Here is a 19031-nt window from a genome sequence, read left to right on the forward strand (position 1 = left end):
ACGTAATGTCCTAGAGGCCCTGAGGGAAAAGGAGAGGGTGGACCCTGTGGGATGGTTCCCCGAGCAGACTGTCAAAGTCATTTGGCAGAATGCCTCATCGCCAGAACTTTCCAACAAGCACCAAGACGTGGCTTGGCTGGTGGTGAGAAAGGCCCTCCCCGTCAGATCCTTCCTACACGCCAGGAGTCTCACCCCCTCTGCACGTTGCCCTCGAGGTGGCTGTGGTGGGGAAGAGACCGTTGTTCACCTCCTTGTGGATTGTACCATTTTCCCCGTGTAGCCAGCTACTGATCTTAGAGGTTGGATCTTTCCCGAGGGAAGGAGAGAAAATTCAGAGGGTGGCTCATCTCATGGAATCCACCTCTTTGAAACAGTGACCAAGTACTGGCAGCAAATGGCATCCGCCCACTCACTCAGTCAAAAGTAAAGCAGAAGAGAGTCAGTTCCTGAACGTGGAAGGGTAAAAAACTAAAACTATCGGACAGAAAAAATAAGTTGCCCACTGAATCAAATCCTAAATTCTTGATTATGGTAATGATGGAGAAATCCAGAATTCTCACCAAAATTCAGGCTTAGGAGCCATAGGCTCCACTGGCTCCCATATATCCAGGGCTGTGTGGTTACCAGCAATGGGTTTTCTTTTTACTACACCATCAATTCTCATGGCTTAACAGAGCCATGCTGTTAAGTCATGTATATTTTTTTGAACTGTAGATGCATGTCAAATGGGAATTAACTCAAGACTCTCCAAATTTCACTTAAGACACTTTAATAATTATCGGAAGGGTGCTTTTCATCCCATTAGTATCCAGGCTGGTTTTAACTCCAATTCCCAGGATAGAAAGGACAGCTTCTAATGCATTGATCCCAAGCATAGGATTACTTTGCCAAATAAAAGGTAGTCATGTGATAAGACAACCATCTGTGGTTTACATATATTACCACAAGCGATGAATGTTATGTTTGTTTTCAATCTGATTGACCTCTACAACCAGAATTCATCACACAGCCACCTTGTTTCATTATTAATGGTCTCGAAAAGATTGATAACCAATATTGGTTAAGTGTAAGTGTTGTATACAGAATAATGTTGCTGCATCTGGTTTCTTATAATCTTATTTATTTGTTTGTATAACGCATAGGAGAAAGCGAATTATCACATAAAATAAACAGCCCAGAATTTACTCAGGGCTAAGTAACATACCTAACTTGTATACAGGTTTCAATTGCTATCCTTTACTTCTGGACACCTAAATATCAATCCTAAGTGGTGGTTTAAAAAAAACACATCCGTAAGTTATAACAGCTATGTAAAAATCCTGTTCAGATCCTAATATCCGTCAACATTCAAATCAGCCACTCCCTATGAGGTGGCTTTTACAGTTTTCAGCCTAATCAGTGGAATACTTGAAAATAACAATTTTCCCTCAGAAGAAGATAGAGAAGCAGACATTTATTTTTCATCATATTCCATCACGCTATCGTCATGCTGCCAGGGGAAAAATATTGCTGCTTCCCAGCTGAAGGAAGATGCATTAAAGTGAAAAGACCTTGAGCTAATGAAGTAGTGAGTAAAATAGAGAGTGAAGGAATTCAATCCCAAAGCGGGAGTTACTCACCACTGGCAGCACTGTGTGGGGCATGTTAGAATAAGGGCAATAGTCAGCAATGGCTATACATGGTCTGTAGGCTAAAGATGTATTAGAATCCACAAAAGTTCGACTTCCATGAGACAGAGAGCTCAGAAACCAAGGGTTCAAACCTAAAATTATAAAGGTAATTAGAAACACAAGTACAAACATGAGGACTTTCATTTTTGTTTTAATTTTCTATCAAGTATTTTACTCGAAATAACATGGTCTTAGGTTTCCAGAATGAATAAGGAAAATATATTTGTATAGTTTTTCCGTGTCCTTGAGCACCCGCCCTTTCACTTTTTAAACACAAAAAAATGATTTTATTACACACGAACCAGACTGTTGTCTTCCAGTAGTAAATGTAGTGGGGAGTCACATTGGGAGGTCTCTGGTGCCTCCTAGTGGGCATGTAAGACAGAGTATTTGTGGCAATCTTACAGCAGCTCATCAGACCATCTGATAAGCAGGCATCAAAACATTTTACTGATGTACTTACACAAAAATAGAGTTTTCAGAAAGGTCCGTTTGTTATAAAACCAGCGTAATGACATATATACACTAAATGTTTTTTTCCAATAACCCACAGGACCTGATGGTATTCATAGAACAAGCAACACCTGTCTGATTGCATGAGTCTTAGCAAGAATTGGTATATAGTGTTAAAAAATGTTAGAAATAATTTGATACTCTCAGATACTGCAACACGTATGTGCACAAAATAGTGAAATTACACATCTCATATCTGTAGATTTTTTTGAACTAAATTTGTCACAATACTTTGGGTCACCTTCATTTTGTCTTGCAAATCAATCTTCTTTGCTTGTACTCACATAAGTGCCAGATTACAGCGTGGTGTCTAATGTAAATATATAAGTTCCTTCCATCATGCATAGCCTGACTGTGCAAACTGGAGAAAAGTGATTCATCGATTTGAATTACAGAATCAAAGAATGATACAGTGAACTTTCACCTCCAATTTTCTCCTGAAGATGGTAGCTCAGAAGAGGGCACAAGGCCAATTGAGGCTCCAGTTGGCCTCCATCACAGCTTCCCATTGGTTGCTCCTCTTGTGTGAGCTGAGAAACGGAGTGTTGCTGGGATATTCGACTGCAAATTATATGGCAGCTCAGCCCAAGCCTGCCAGTGAACATCCACATGTGTGTACTTTCTAGTGGAGATCACTGGATAGTCAGCAAAAGCGGGAACTATGACTGATTTTTCTCATGGGGACAAGAGGTAAAAAAAAAAAAATCCTCAGTAGAGGAAAAAAAATGTAGCTCCCTAAACACAATCGTAGCTAATTCTCCACAAATTGTGCTTTGTGGTGCCTGAAACTTTCCTGTCCTGTACAGCTCTGAATCACATTAAGTAGTTGGTGCTTAGGGAAGTATTTTTTATCAGACTAATCATGCTTCTTTCTAGCGATGAGGCTTTTTAGGTTTCTATAGATGTTTTGGAACAGAAAGTAAGGTTTCAAAAACCGGTATAACTATTTAAATAGTATATGTAAGCTCTTGTTTTCTTGATTAAAAAAAAAACTCAGCACTGGTGCAACAGTAAATGTTCTTGTGAGATTAGGATTAATGGCCAATTTTGAAGCAATAATTATACAAGATATGCTCTAATTAGCTTTAGGCTGCTCAGAGTATATTCTGCATTATATTCCAATTACACAAATAAATATCATTCACCTTTTTCACACTGTGCAAATGCACTGAAAGGAGATCCTACTCTTTGAAGAGATCTGCCAGTGACACAGCGTGTCAGCTCACTTGTCGTGGAATGATAGGGCGTACTGTGCCTGTGGCCATGATCTTGTCTTTAAGGGCCTGATCTGGCTATGGCCATCTATGGTGCTTCACTTCCAAAGGGAGAGAATTAGGGTCATCACAGAGAAAGCTTCAATGCTATCACACACGTACCCATGGGTGACTCAAGTCTGACATGGTCAGGCAGGAGGTCACTTGCCTGTCCTTCTGGCTGGGAAATTGTATGTAACATGGTGGGACTAAAGGAAATACAATAGTAATTAAAATGAGGAGGGGTAGGAGAACATTGATAAAAAAACTGTCCCACTGAAGGATGTTTGAGGTGTGCACGGATTCCAATGACTTTCTCTGAAGTTATAGGCTCATGTCAGAGCCACTGTCAACAGATGAAATGATCTTTGTTTAATGTCACTAGCACCTCTTTACTGACCTTGTTCTTGTTCAGACGTTACAGCTGGGATCGAATTAATGTTGATGTCCCCCTAAAACAAAGGACCACAATTGAGTTAAGGAATATTCAAACTGAAATTGCCCTTTGCTGCAAGTCTCAGGAGCAGTCTTTAAATCCCGTGTCTGTTTTTGTTTTCTCCTAATGCAACCAAAATTGAGAATGTGCAACTATCATATTGATATTGAGATAATAAGATATTGAGCCCAATGTTATGCTTTTCTCTGGATCTGAGGGAGGTCTTTAAAATGATGCAGGGCTTCAATGGGGTGGATGTGGAGAAACTGTTTCCACTTGTTGGGGGACAGCCCAGAACAAGTGGGCACGAAAATCAAAACAAGGCACCTGCAGATTAAATAAACGAGTTTAGGAGGAATTTCTCAACAGTAAACAGTGAGAGCAAGGAGCTCACTGCCACGTGGGACAGTTGTCATTGTTGCACTGAAGGGGAGGCTTGCATACAAGAATGTGGAGGGAATGGAGGGACATTTAAGCAGGTGGGGTGGTACTTAGAGAGGTAGGCAGGCTCATATAGAACATAAACACCAGCTAGGCCAGATGGCCTATTCCTGTGCTGTGGATTCTATGAGAGGGAGCACAGTGAGTCAGGACTGGGAAGAAAGAAAAGTGGGAAACAGGACTGGTTGGGGGGTGGGAGGGGAGAGGGGTGGACTGGGGATAGAGGAAGAGCCAAGTGAACCGGCATTTGGGCAGGATGGGGATGGTGAATGGAGAACAGCATAAGCCCAGGACTGGGAAAAGGGAGAAAGAGAGAGAGAGAGAGAGAGAGAGAGATTTTACCCACCAGCCGCAATGGGGGCTTTTCACACTGTCTCATCCCAAACCCACCGCATTAATTATCCATTCCCAGGAAACACGCGGGCAGGCTCTTGTCTGCCACGCCATTACCTCGCCGCTTCATCACGCCAGGCGCCATATTTAAAGTGCAGCTGCGCGCATGCCTCTGTGCTTCCAGCCCAGGACTGCCGCACAGAAGACAGGGTGGCCCCGAAAGGGAAAAAGACTGCAGCCCCCATATCAGTGACACGTCTCTTGGGTGCCGTTTGAACGCCATGGAGGCCCGCCGTGATGTCCTCTAACCCCAACCTGGCTGCAGGATGGGCAGCTACATCACCAGTCCAACATGGGAGGCAGTGGCAGATGGTCAGCGCCAATGCCCTGCAAAAGAGGACAGCCAGCCAGTGCCGAGAAAGGATGAATGGTCTCATCCGCTCTGCCAGGGTAACTCACTCTTCTCATCACTCTCAACTCACACACTCACAAACCCATCACACATCCACAGGGATCTCACACCGCAAGGGCCAACACCACTAACTCTCACACACACCCTCACATCTCCATCAGGTTCATATCCTCTCGAGCTCGCTCACCATGGCTCCACTCACCACACAAACATTACACACAGTGCCATGCATCCTGCTCACACTCTCTCCATCTGTTTTCATGCAGGAGAAGCCTGCTCACATCAGCAGGAAGAGCTCCAAGGCTAGGGGTGGAGTGGCCCACATTAGGCCCCTCACTCACTTTGAGGAGTGTGCCATCGCGCTGACTGGTGAGGATGTGGACCGTGCCTGCGGCAACGGTGAGGTCAGTGGCGAACACCCTCGTGAGGATCCTGCACCACATCAGCCCTCTCTCAACACAAATGAATGCTCTCTCTCTCTCCTGCTTTTCACTGTGCTGACATGCATTACTTATCTCCACTTTGGTTCACAGGAAGCTCTGCCAAGCGACTGACACCCTCAGCCAGCCATTCCCTCAGCTCCATCCACAGCCTGACCTCTAGCCAAGAGGACAACTCTTCCATTGAAGAGCTGGAAATAAGCGGCCTGGAAGACCCATCACAGCACTTACCCACACCCTCCACAAGGGCAGAGACATCCACCTTGGTGTGGCTGAGATAAGACCATAAGACATAGGAGCAGAAATTAGGCCATTCGGCCCATCGAGTCTGCTCTGCCATTCAATCATGGCTGATAGGTTTCTCAACCCCATTCTCCCGCCTTCTCCCCGTAACCTTTGATCCCCTTACCAATCAAGAACCTATCTATCTCCACCTTAAATGCACTCAATGACCTGACCTCCACAGCCTTCTATCCAGGCCTTTCAGTATTGTGTAAGTTTCAATCAGATCCCCCCTCATCCTTCTAAACTCCATTGAGTTTAGACCCAGAGTCCTCAAATGTTCCTCATATGTTAAGCCTTTCATTCCTGGGATCGTTCTCGTGAACCTCCTCTGGACCCTCTCCAGGGCCAGCACATCCTTCCTGAGATACGGGGCCCAAAATTGCTCACAATATTCTAAATAAGACCAGAGCCTTATAAAGCCTCAGCAGCACATCCCTGCTTTTATACTCTAGTCCTCTCGAAATAAATGCCAACATTGCATTTGCCTTCCTAACTACCGACTCAACCTGCAAGTTAACCTTAAGAGAATCCTGGACTAGGACTCCCAAGTCCCTTTGCACTCCAGATTTCTGAATTCTCTCCCCATTTGGAAAATAGTCTATGCCTCTATTCTACCTACCAAAGTGCATGACCTCATACTTCCCCACGTTGTATTCCATCTGCCAATTCTTTGCCCATTCTACTAACCCGTCCAAATCCTTCTGCAGCCTCCCCGCCTCCTCAATAGTACCTGGCCCTCCACCTATATTTGTATCATCTGCAAACTTAGCCAGGATGCCCTCAGTTCCTTCATCTAGATCATTAATGTATAAAGTGAAAAGTTGTGGTCCCAACACTGACCCCTGCGGAACTCCACTAGTCACCGGCCGCCATCCTGAGAAGGACCCCCTTATCCCCACTCTCTGCCTCCTGCCAGACAGCCAATCTTCTATCCATGCGAGTACCTTGCCTCTAACACCATGGGCTCTTATCTTACTGAGCAGCCTCCTGTGCGGCACCTTGTCAAAGGCCTTCTGGAAGTCCAGGTAGATAACATCCATTGGCTCTCCTTTGTCTAACCTACTTGTTACCTCCTCAAAGAATTCTAACAGATTTGTCAGGCATAACCTCCCCTTGATGAAACCATGCTGACTTTGCCCTATTTTATCATGCACTTACAAGTATTCTGAAGTCTCATCCTTAATAATGGACTCTAAAATCTTACCAACAATCGAGGTCAGGCTAATTGGCCTATAATTTCCTGTCTTTTGCCTCACTCCCTTCTTAGACAGGGGGGTTACATTAGCAATTTTCCAGGCCTCTGGGACCCTCCCTGACTCCAGTGATTCCTGAAAGATCACCACTAATGCCTCCACTATCTCTTCAGCTATCTCCTTCAGAACTCTGGGGTGTAATCCATCTGGTCCAGGTGATTTATCCACCTTCAGACCTTTCAGTTTTCCTAGCACCTTCTCCTTGGTAATGGCCACCATATTCACCTCTGCCCCCCGACTCTCTTGAACTTTGGGGATGTTACTCGTATCTTCCACCGTGAAGACTGATGCAAAGTACCTATTCAGTTCCTCCGCCATTTCTTCGTTTCCCACTACTACTTCTCCAGCGTCATTTTCCAGTGGCCCAATGTCCACTTTTGCCTCTCACTTACCCTTTATTTTTTTTTTAAAAACTCTTGCAATCTTCTTTTATATTACTGGCTAGTTTACCCTCATATTTAATCTTCTCCCTCCTTATTTCTTTTTTAGTTGTCCTCTGTTGGTCTTTGTAGGCTTCCCAATCCCCTGGTTTCCCAGTGCTCTTCGCCGCATTGTATGCTTTCTCTTTAGCTTTTATGCTGTCCCTGACTTCCCTTGTCAGCCATGGTTGCCTCGTCCTCCCTTTAGTATGCTTCTTCTTCCTAGGGATGAATTTATGCTGTGTCTCCCAAATTACTTCAAGAAACTCCTGCCATTGCTGTTCCACTGTCTTTCCTGCTAGGCTAAAGCAGGCTCGGGTTCACAATCTGTGGTCCCCACGTGGACACATGACCACAGTAGGAGGAGGCAGGTTCAGCTAAGCTGCTGGCACTCAGAGGACTGGAGAGTTAGCAGAAGGCATGGGAACATCACGCAAAGCTGTTGGAAGCCCTTAACAGCGTGGTACATGAGTCGGAGAGTGTGTCCGCCCATTCTCTGATGAAGTGCACATATGGAGGTCTCCATGGGGAGGATGGCGGACGCCATGGAGACCCTGGTCCAGCAGAACGCAGAGATATGTGTAGACCTGCTCTCCATCGCGGGAGTTCCTGCACAAGCAACGCGAGAGAGAAATGAGGCACCTCGACATCCCTCCAGGTGCTCCTTCCCCTCAAGGAGTCAGGCCGGGGTCCCCGGGCACCTGACAGGTGGAGGAGCGGCAGCTGGACACCCTTGGGTCATCCACTCAGGAATCTCAGAGGCTGTCCACTCCCTCCAAGTTCCCTTTGCCCGTGAGTCCCTCAATCTTGTCCGCTGTCACCACAGAGGGAGCAGCTGGCCAACGAGTGGTTCTGGAGGGATAAGTGCATGTGTGGTAGGGCCTTTCGGAGTCTCAGGCAAGCACTCTCCCACACACATGGGTCCTTCATGTCACATAGTCACCTCATGTCCTGAGCATTTTCAATGCTGCTTCTGGGGGTTCTCTTTCAGTTGTCCACCTGAGGTGACCTGCATCTCCACCCACCCAATGATCACACTCCCTTGCAGCACTTGACCTCACCCACCATGACTGTCGTTTCACTTTCAATTTGGACAGCATGGTCTTGATTCGCTTTCTCGTTAGCTCCCCTGTCTTTCCCCTCCCCCAGTCACCCATTCCCTTTCCCACATCACAGTTGACCCCCCTGGCATCACCTTCCACCTCCCCTCCATGAACTACCAGCCACAATCCTTCTCTTTCAGGGATATCCAGGTGAATGTTCCCTTCCTTTCTGAAAATCCTGCCCCCATCCACATTCACCTCCCCAACCTCCTCTTTCCTGTCCCCAGCGTCCGAGTCTGCATCAATCACCTTCACTGTCCCTTCTACCGCCACCGTCGGACCCTCACCCTCCCACCCTACCACCTCACTCTGCCCTCGGTCATTCTCACCATTCCCTCGTACCACGCCCACCCTCAATTCACTCCCCAGAAGCAGTCATGGACTCATCAGAACCCTCCATTACACGTTCGTCCTGGACATCCTACCCCTCTGGACCCCTTCCCCCCAACCCCCAAGACTCCTTACCACCCCCGCCCCAACAGACTCCTTCCCAAACCTGACTCCTTCCCCAGCCTGACTCCATCCCCCAGCCTGACTCCATCCCCCGGCCTGACTCCTTCCCCATGTCCCCACCAGTCCTTCCCCCACAGCACCCCCAGACTCCGTCCCCCTGCCCCGCAAGACTCCTTCCCCCCTGTTGCACCCCAGTATCCTTACCCCCACCCCGCCCAGACTCCTTACCCCAGTCTGACTCCTTCCCCCCAACCCCCGAACATCTTCCCCCAGCCTCGGCTCCTTTCCCCCTGCACCCCCCAGACTCCTTCCACCAGCCCCGGCCTCTTAGCCCCCACCCCCACTACACACCGACCCGGCCTCATTCCCCTGCCCTGGCCCCTTCCCCCCACCTCTTCCCCATCCCCTTCTCCCTCCCCATGCACCCCACCCCCTCCTCCAGCCCTGGCCCCCTTCCCCTCAGCCCTGGCCCCCCTACTGGCCTTATAATGATATGCTGATATATTACAATGAGTTTCGGGACGTCCGGTGGTGGGGAATATGACCTGCCATCGACGGACTGAGCAGACGGTCGCAAACTAATTTCACGACACTGTGAAGCCGATTTTTGGCCTTGTCACCACATTGTCTGCTCACGCTGCTGAGCACGTCCGACACCAGGGGGCACGGATGATTCTGCCCTGAATCTCCTTCTCTTTCACGTGTGTATTTGTTCAATCTATCCAGAGACAGATCACATCAACTAGGTGAGGTGAAGCCAAATCTAGGTTTAAGTCATTAAGTGGCCTTATTGCATAGTAAGGCAAACAATTCAAATAATAGTTAAGATCCGATTTGGAACATATGTAATAATCTAAAAATTATGTCTGTGCTATGTCAGCACTCCGGCCTGTGAGTCAGAAGGCTGTGGGTTGAAGTCCCACTTCAAGACTAGAGCACATGACCTCGGGTGTCACTTCAGTTCAGCATCGAGGAGGTGCTGTACTGTCAGAGATGCCATCTTTATAATGAGACATTAAACAGAGGCCTTGTCTGCCCTCTTAACTAGATGCAAAAGATCCCGTGGCATTACTTTGCAAAAGAGGAGGTTCTCCTTTCTATGGTGTCCTTGGCGATACTTAAAAACTTCAACGAATACCATAGCATAGATGCTGCAGCTATTATTTCATTGCTGTTTGGAAAGCTTTCTGAGCTCAAATTGACTGTCGCATTTCCTACATGATAATACATCAATTGCACAGCAAAATAGTACTTAGTTGGTTGCATAGCACTTTGGGATGTCTTGAGGGTGCTAAAGCCACAAAATAAATACAAGTTCTTTCTTAATCTCGCTTTGGTGGGTCACCTTATTTAAACAAAATAACCCTGCCTGCATTCTGCCTATATTCACAGTGCTGAATGCCCTCCTCTACATGACTTGTTGCTGCCTAACTACCCGTGCAGCGCCACAGTTCCAAAAGCCCGATTGCCTTTTTGGTGATTGACCTTATGTTTCTCTCCAACCATTCACTCTGAACAGGCTGGCAGGGCCTCCATTTAACACCTCATCCACAAGGCAGACGGAGACACAGAGAGAGAAAAGAAAAAAGCAAGAGCCACGGGCCTGAAGGAAGGTAGAAAGCTGTGACTCTGGACTGAGTGAAGGGGAGTTGGAGATGGGAGGGGGGTGTTTGGAGATGGGAGGGAAGAGTAGGAGTTTGGAACTGGCTTACTCAGGAGCTGCGAATTACACTTAATCATGATTTAGTGGAAAAAGGAATGCAGGAGCTGGAATCGGCAGTCTGAAATGATAGGGCTGGAAGACAGGTACAGCTTGCTTTGCTGCACTCGGACTAGATCTAGCTCAGTTTAATTACTGGTTCCTTTCTTTACCCAATGGCTCTCTTCTCACCTGTATCGGAGATATCTTTCGCTAATTGACAAAACTCATTTCCTCTGATCAAAATCTGGTTCACAATTTTTGGTAAACAGAAAGTTTAATTTACGCAAGTTCAAAAAAGTCCTGTGCAGTGAGTGGGGTCCAGATGGTTTAGGAAATGCCTTCAGTACTGAACACAAGTCTGACTCTGCTCCCACCCACAGGAAACCTTACATTTCCAGAAGATGTATCGAGGGGTGTGCATGTCATTCGTCTATTTCTGCTTCACCTGAATGATTAAAGATACAGTTCTGTGTCTGACTTAATGTGCCTGGCGAAGGAGTGGCTCAATTTGTTTGTGGTGATATTTTTGACAGATTGAACATGTTACATACATTTAGAAAATGTGCACATGATGAACCAGCATGTTAGTGTGTGCAGTTCAGAGTCCCTTTATTTGGAAGTGTCTCTGGTTCCTGGTGTGATGCGATCTGTCACTTTTGAATTGCAGTTTGAATTGCACAGTGGCCAGCTACCAACTTAAATATAACTACTCATCCAGTCGCCACCTCCCTCTCTGTCCATCAGGCCATACCATGTGCAGGAAGGGCCTTACAAGTCAGCAGTGTGAAAACTATGGTATAATTCCTGGCTGATATGATGGGTTGAATTTTAGCCCCACCATCAATCTGAATCAAAAGGGAATGAACTGGCTCTCACAGTACAAGTAAATGCAGCTTTGACCTTTTTGTTGTTGCCACGTTACAAGCAAAGGTTCATTTACCACAAATAGCTCACAGAATTCAAATAGCATAGCCAATATCACACGATAGCAATGTGCACCAAATCATCGACTTCAGCTTATTGTTGAACTCCATTGTAATGCAGCAGTAACATGTGTAATTAAATCATACTAATCTATGGAGCTGTAACATTGAAAGACACTGGTGCAGGCCAACCGCTGTAGAAAAAGTTCAGAACGCACTCCACACTAAAGAGGCTTCCTTTATACTACTCACTGCTACTCCTCTCTAAAAAATAACTTACATTTATACAACACCTTTAAAATAGTAAAATGTCCCAAGGTGCCTCACAGGAACATTATCAAACAAAATTTGAACAAACAAAGTGAAGATGAATCGGGTGCCCTTTAAAGCCACATTCCTACCTGTTGGTTGTGTGATGACAGAAAGGTGCGTGTGTACTCCAGGATTGCAGTGTCGTTCAGCATGTCCTCAGCCTCTTCAATCAACTCTGTGTTAGTATAGCCATGTCGGTAGAGTTCCCTCACCAATTGTATAATCAGGCTGTTCCTGCCATGGCATTTCTGAATCAGGCAGGACAGTTTTGCCTATGTGGAGCACAACAAACAAGATGCATTAAGCGCATTTAATGAGGATACTTATTCACTCTGTTCCAATGAATATACAAAGAATAAAGGATTAACGCTGTGAAGGGTCAGGGAGGGGGGGATCAAAACATTTTGAGAAAATACACGCGAGGAAAAACACAGATAAATAAACATTGAAACAAATTTATCTTCTCTGTACTTTCCCTTAGCAAATCAGTCAATATAATAAGATCCTTCAGGTACGTGAATTGTATTTTGAACCTAAAAGTTACCTTCAGTGGAGCTAGCAGCAATTCGGCTTCCGTTTTCTTCCTTTGCAGTTCCTCAAACTGAAATGGAACAAATACTGTCTTAATGCAATAAATCTTGACTTCATTTGCAGTGTTTCAACAAGAATTACAGCTCAAAGTATTGTAAATTGAAGAGGAAAAAAACGTGAACACTGACCCGAATGGGAAAAGGGAAAAGATGTTGATGAGTAGGGACTTTGAGGAGATTTTTTGGAAGCTGGTGAGGAGGCAAGGCAGCAGGATTCGGCAAAAAGAAAACAGACAGAGGGACAGTCGGCAGATTGTTGGAAATGTTGGTGTTTATGGAGAGTAAGGGATTGGATACCAACATGGAAAGTTAATTGCAACAATCGTATATTGAGGAAAGAATGAGTCTGAAGCCAGCCAGTACCTTAAGACAGGTTTATTTACAAGCCTGCATAGTACAGACACTTCCCCCACAACACCCAGTGTGAACACCTTTTTATACTCTTGTAATGAAGCCCTAATACTTTCCCAATTGGGAACGGCTGCTTTTGATTACCAACTTAAAGCATGTACTCAGTTGCAGCACAATTCCAACATTAACTTGGAAATCGAGTGTGCAAATAAAAAAACGCACGTATAAGGGTTTGAGCGGCAGCTGACCCAAGGCAGTGATGGAGAGGAGTGGTGCTGCAGAGGTGGAAGGAAGTGGATTTTATGATGGACAGAATACGAGGGGAGTTTTAACTGCCAGAGGAACGCACGGGCCTGTCACCCAGGAGTTGCTGTGAGAGACTTGATCCGTTCTAATGGTCTGGCCGCATTAAAAACGATTGTGACAAACTGCTCACCTGCAACCTGCACAGTGTAGCGACACTAAAGGTACCAGTCTCGACGCACTCTTACCTTTGAATCAGAAAATGGTGGGTTCAAGTCTCATCCCTGAGACCTGAGCACAAAATCCAGGCTGAGCAAGTTCTGAACTGCCTTTCAAACGAGACATTAAACTGAGGCCTAGTCGGCTCTCTCAGATGGATGCAAAAGGTCCTGTGGCTGTTATTTGAAGAAGACAAGGACATTGCTTCCAGACAATAGTTACCCCTCAATCAGCCTCAGTTACCCTGATTATCAGGTTATTATCTCATTGTGGTTTGTGCAATCTTGCTGTCAGCTAATTGGCTGCTGCATTTCTTACATTACAACAGTGACTACACTGCAAAAGCAATAGACTGGCTGTAAAGCCATTTGGGACATCAGGAGGTTGTGAAAAATGCCATATAAACGTAAATTCCTTCTTTTGTTTACCAAGTACATAACATACGCTTGTCATTTCTCACTTTGGAAAGAATTAAACTTTCCTCATCGCACTTATTTGCAAAAGAACATTATTGAACCTTTTTTTCATCCATTCACGGGACGTGGGCTTCGATGGCTGGACAAGCACTTATTACCCATTCCTAGGTGCCCTTGAGAAGGTGGTGGTGAGCTGCCTTCTTGAACTGCTGAAAGTTTTTTTTTATTCATTCATGGGATGTGTGCATCACTGGCCAGACCAGCATTAATTGCCCGTCCTGAAGTCCATGTGGTGTAGGTACACCCGCAGTGCTGTTAGGAAGGGTGTTCCAGGATTTTGACCCAGCGACAGTGAAGGAGCAGCAACCATCACACCAAGTACTAAATCTAATAGCAGCGCTCACAGCTCTAAGTCCACAACAGCATTGTGTCAGATGCCAAGGCACATTGAAACTGAGGTGAGGGGGCAATCGGTGTATTAACTGGAGACTGCAAAGATAAAGCAACTCTTGCACCAGACTGTTGGGAAGTTACGAGGCTGAAATCACTTCAGCATTTGCAATTGGCCATCAATCAACAAAATAATCTATATGGAAATTTCTCCTGTTTGGTGTCTGTTCAAAAATCATAACTGCCTATATCAAGAAGATGTTTTCAATTTTGCTCCAAGTAGAGGAAAGCACAAATCTTCCCCTGATAATCAACTTCCTTTTTATCTTTGCACTCTGCTCGAATACGAAAGGTGAAATAAAATACAGCAGACAGCACAAGATTCAAATATTCATGAAAAATCATGATAATGAACTGGGTCAGGAAGGAAAGTTTAGATGTACTTTGGAGGCCTCAACTGCACAACAGTGAAGGTTAAGTTCTAAGATCAAAAGTTCGAAAATCAAAAGTTAAATCTACTTTGAAAAGCTAATGCTTTTAAGCTTTCCATCTTGCACTCATCAGGACACTTGCAAGAATACCAATATAAGGGGAAAACATGCACATATATTACGCCTGTTTCAGCTAAACAAAAGAACTGAAAGCTATTCGCTGATTCATTCCTCAGGGCAATGCCTTGACTAAGCAGGGTCAAACTGCCTGGTTTAAATTTCAAACAATACTTGGCAGTTAACTGTCAGTCGCCATCAGTGGTGCATACCCCATAGCAACGCCACTTGCCAACCAATCACACTCTCCTCACATGTAGTATAAATTGTTGTTTTCCCCTTATATTCACACTCTTGCAAGCGCCCTGATGAGTGCGAGGTGAAAAGCTTAGTCTCTTTTTTCAGCAATACTCAGGTTCTGTACGACCATGAGTAATTGGGCAGGGAGTGGCAATCCGACTGGTTGCCACTCTGAGGAAGTTATGGCCCAATGTGTTGCCTCAGTGAGTCATGGAGGGAAACTTCAACCTATGACAAACCTTCCTGGCTTTATCTTTTCTTATATCTTGAGAATTGCCTAAAGTTTGTGTGCAGAAAAGTGACTGTAAAAAGCCAATATGAATTTATCAATTTGATGGTACAATGTTATTTTGTGGCATTTATACAATAGGATTTTTGCCATGACCATCTTTGGCTCAGAAAATCTATGAAAAATTAGGTTGATTTTTTTTATTCATTCATGGTGTGTGAGCATTGCTGGTGAGGCCAGCATTTAGTGCCCATTCCTTAATTGCTCTTGAGAAGGTGGCGGTAAGCTGCCTTCTTGAGCTTCATGGGATCTGAAGTATAGGCGACGCCATAATACACAATGTAACAGGCTGAAGCTCCCCCATGGGACCGCCCCCCACACCCCCTGACCCGCCAGGGATCTCCCCCTGCCTCCAACTACACCCCAAAACAGTATTCCCCACACCCCCAACTCTCCATGGGATTTGCCCCTGACCCAATCCGACCCCCTCTGCCTTCCCAATCCCCCTTCACCTGACCCAACCGGATACCCACCTCTACCACCCCACCACCCACCATGACTCCATTTCTTCAGTTGTTTTGGATTAGAAATCACCGGCTAATTATATTCCAAAAGATAATTGACAAAGACCATTGTTTTGACTGGATTAAGAGGCTGGGTCAGATAACAGGACATCTTTTACTTGTGAAAAACCTAATAGTTTCTGATTTTAAAAAATATTTCAAGAACAATATTATTTCATATTATGCCATTTAATTGTGGTGGCTTGAATACCACATCCAAGCTTGTGGCTCTGTGATTGACAGCATTATTGATTTGATTTGCTGCATCTTGCCTTGTTTTTCATAAGAACGTAAGAACTAGGAGCAGGAGTAGGTAATTCAGCCCCTCGAGCCTGCCCCGCCATTCAATACGATCATGGCTGATCTCATTTTGGCCTCAACTCCAATTTCCTGCCCTCTCCCCAAAGCCTTTCAACCCGTTACTAATTAAAAATCTGTCTATCTCCTCCATAAATTTATTCAGCGTCCCGGCATCCACTGCACCATAAGGTAGCTAATTCCACAGATAAACGACCCTTTGAGAAAAGTAATTCCTCCTCAACTCTGATTTAAATCTACCACACCTTAGCCTAAAACTATGGCATCTCGTTCCAGAATACCCCACAAGGGGAAACATCTGCTCCACGTCTACTTTGTCTATCCCCTTTAGCATCTTATATACCTCAATTAGATCTCCTCTGATCCTTCTAAACTCTAGCGAGTATAGGCCTAAACTGTTCAATCTCTCCTCATAAGACAAGCCCCGCATCTCTAGAATCTATCTAGTGAACCTCCTCTGAACTGCTTCCATTGCAACTACATCCTTCCTCAAGTAAGGGGGCCAAAACTGTGCACAGTACTCCAGGTGCGGTCTCACCAATGCCTTGTACAGTTGCAACAACACTTCCCTATTTTTAAACTCTATTCCTTTAGCAATAAATGCCAAAATTCCATTTGCCTTCCTTATTACCTGCTGTACCTGCATACTAGCTTTCAGCGATTCATGCACGAGGACACCCAGATCCCTCTGCACTGATGCATTCTGAAGTTTCTCTCCATTTAAATAACATGTCACTTTTTTATTCTTCCGACCAAAATGGATAACCTCACATTTATCCACTTTAAACTCCATCTGCCAAATTTTGGCCCATTCATCTAACCTGTCCATATCCCTTTGTAAATTTCTTATTTCTTCATTGCAACTTACTTTCCCACCTATTTTGGTGTCATCTGCAAATTTAGCTATAGTACCTTCTATCCCTGAATCCAAGTCATTGATATAGATTGTAAATAGTTGGGGCCCAAGGACCGAACCCTGTGGCATCCCACTAGTTACAGCTTGCCATCCAGAAAAAGACCCATTTATCCCAACTCTCTGCTTTCTGTTGGTTAGTCAATCCTCTAACCAAGCTAACTCCGTGTGATCTTATCTTGTGTATTAATCTTTTCTGCGGCACCTTATCAAAGGCCTTCTGGAAGTCCAGGTATACTACATCTACAGAATCTCCATTATCCACTTTGCTTGTCACATCTTCAAAGAACTCTAGCAAATTAGTCAAATGCAATTTACTCTTCATATAACCATGCTGACTCTGATGGATTGCATTTTGACTTTCCAAATGCCCCACATTTTCGTCACATTGTATCTCACACTAAGACTATTTATATTTCTGCTATGTTCACCTGAAGCAGCAAGTTGACCTTTCAACAGGGAGTTCTCTCTCTGCTTAGATGCATTTTAACCTCAGACTGTAAATTAATAGTGCACCAGTACACTCAGCTTCAGGCTCAATTACTAGACGAGGTTAAACTATTCGGTATGGAGTAAACACTCTCTAAAACGCTGTGCTCCTGGGGCTCAGCCCGCAATAGTGACAACAGTCCAAAGTGATGCAAACATATGCACAAGATGTCCTGTCATCTGATCCAACCTCTTAATCCAGTTGAGGCAACGGTCTTTGGCAATTATCTTTTGGAATATAATTAACCAGTGATTCCACATCAAAGCAACTGAAGAAATGGCAGTCATCACTCAAGGTGCATCAGCCTGTTACACTGTGTGTTATGGCATCACCTATATATCAGATCCCATGAAGATCAAGAAGGCAGCTAACACCACCTTCTCAAGAGCAATTAGGGGATGGACACTAAACGCTGGCCTCACCAGCAACACGTGCATACCATGAATGAATTTTAAAAATCAATCCGATTTTTCAAAGAACCATGAGTATCTGAGCCAAAGATGGTCTTAGCAAAAATCCTATTGTATAAGTGCCACAAAACAACATTTTACCATTAAATTGATAAATTCACATTGGCTTCTCTTTACAGTCACTTTTCTGCATGCAAAAGTTAGGTAATTCTCAAGGTATAAGAAAAGATAAAGCCAGGAAGGTTTGTCATAGGTTGAAGTTTCCCTCCATGACTCACTGAGGGAACACATTGGGCCATAACTCCCTCAGAGTGGCAGTCAGTCGGATCAATCCGTACCCAATTACTTATGAGAAGGTTCTTCCATGCCTGTCTCGCCCGACCTTCCGACTCAGGCCGGGCGGGATCCAGGGAGTGTAGCTGCCTTCGAAGCCCAGCGTCACAGGCCAGCAGAGTCGGATCGAAGAAGCACACGCCCCATTTTTTACGGCACTAGCTGCTAAAAACCAGGTAAGTTTGAAATTGACAGGCCAGGGAGAAGGTAAGTCTCTAAGCTAAGTGGATAGGATTTGGGGTGTGGAGGATTGGAGGTCGGGTGGGGCGGGGGGGGAGGGGGTCAGACATCGGATTGGGGTGTGGGGGGGGTGTTGTTCGACATCGGGTTGGGTAAAGGGGTGTCAGATATCGGGTTGGTGTGGGAGGTCAGGCATCGGAAGGGGGTGTGGAGGATGCTGGATATCAGGTGAGAGGATCAGACATCGGAAAGGGGTCAGACATTGGGGAGGGGCGGGTTGGACATTGGGGGGTGTTGGACATCGGGGAAGGTCAGCCATCGGCTGGAGACTGGGTGGGGTGTCAGAGGTCGGGGGTCCGTGGGGACGATCCGGTTGAGTTGGGAGGGGCGTAGAGCCTGCGGGGGTCGGGGGGGAGGGGCGGTGGGGTGGTAGAGGTGGGTGTCCAATCGGGTTGGTGAAGTGGGGGTCAGGACGGCAGAGGGAGTCGGGCCTGTGGTCGTTTCAGGGCAAATCTCATGGGTAGTTATGGGGTGTGGAGAATACCATGTTGGGTGGGGGGGTGGCGTGGGGAGACCCCTGGTGGGTTGGGGGAGTTGGGGGCAGTCCTGTGGGGGAGCTGGTCTCTTTCTTTACAATAGTTACCCAGAAC

The 19031-nt window shown here is 45.6% G+C and overlaps 1 protein-coding gene across 1 annotated transcript in view; it reads right to left on the reverse strand.

The window, feature by feature from the left end:
- LOC144688852 (uncharacterized) overlaps positions 1-19031 on the reverse strand; it is a 582637-nt gene that overhangs the window by 93096 nt on the left and 470510 nt on the right. Inside the window, exons 37-40 of the mRNA XM_078555848.1 lie at positions 12493-12549; positions 12038-12220; positions 3837-3888; positions 1620-1762 (exon numbers count right to left, since the gene is read on the reverse strand). Of these exons, the coding sequence (XP_078411974.1) occupies positions 1620-1762; positions 3837-3888; positions 12038-12220; positions 12493-12549 (435 nt within the window). The remainder of the gene's footprint in view (positions 1-1619; positions 1763-3836; positions 3889-12037; positions 12221-12492; positions 12550-19031) is intronic.

This window comes from Cetorhinus maximus, chromosome 1 (genome assembly GCF_964194155.1).
Source record: "Cetorhinus maximus chromosome 1, sCetMax3.hap1.1, whole genome shotgun sequence".
Taxonomy (NCBI): domain Eukaryota; kingdom Metazoa; phylum Chordata; class Chondrichthyes; order Lamniformes; family Cetorhinidae; genus Cetorhinus; species Cetorhinus maximus.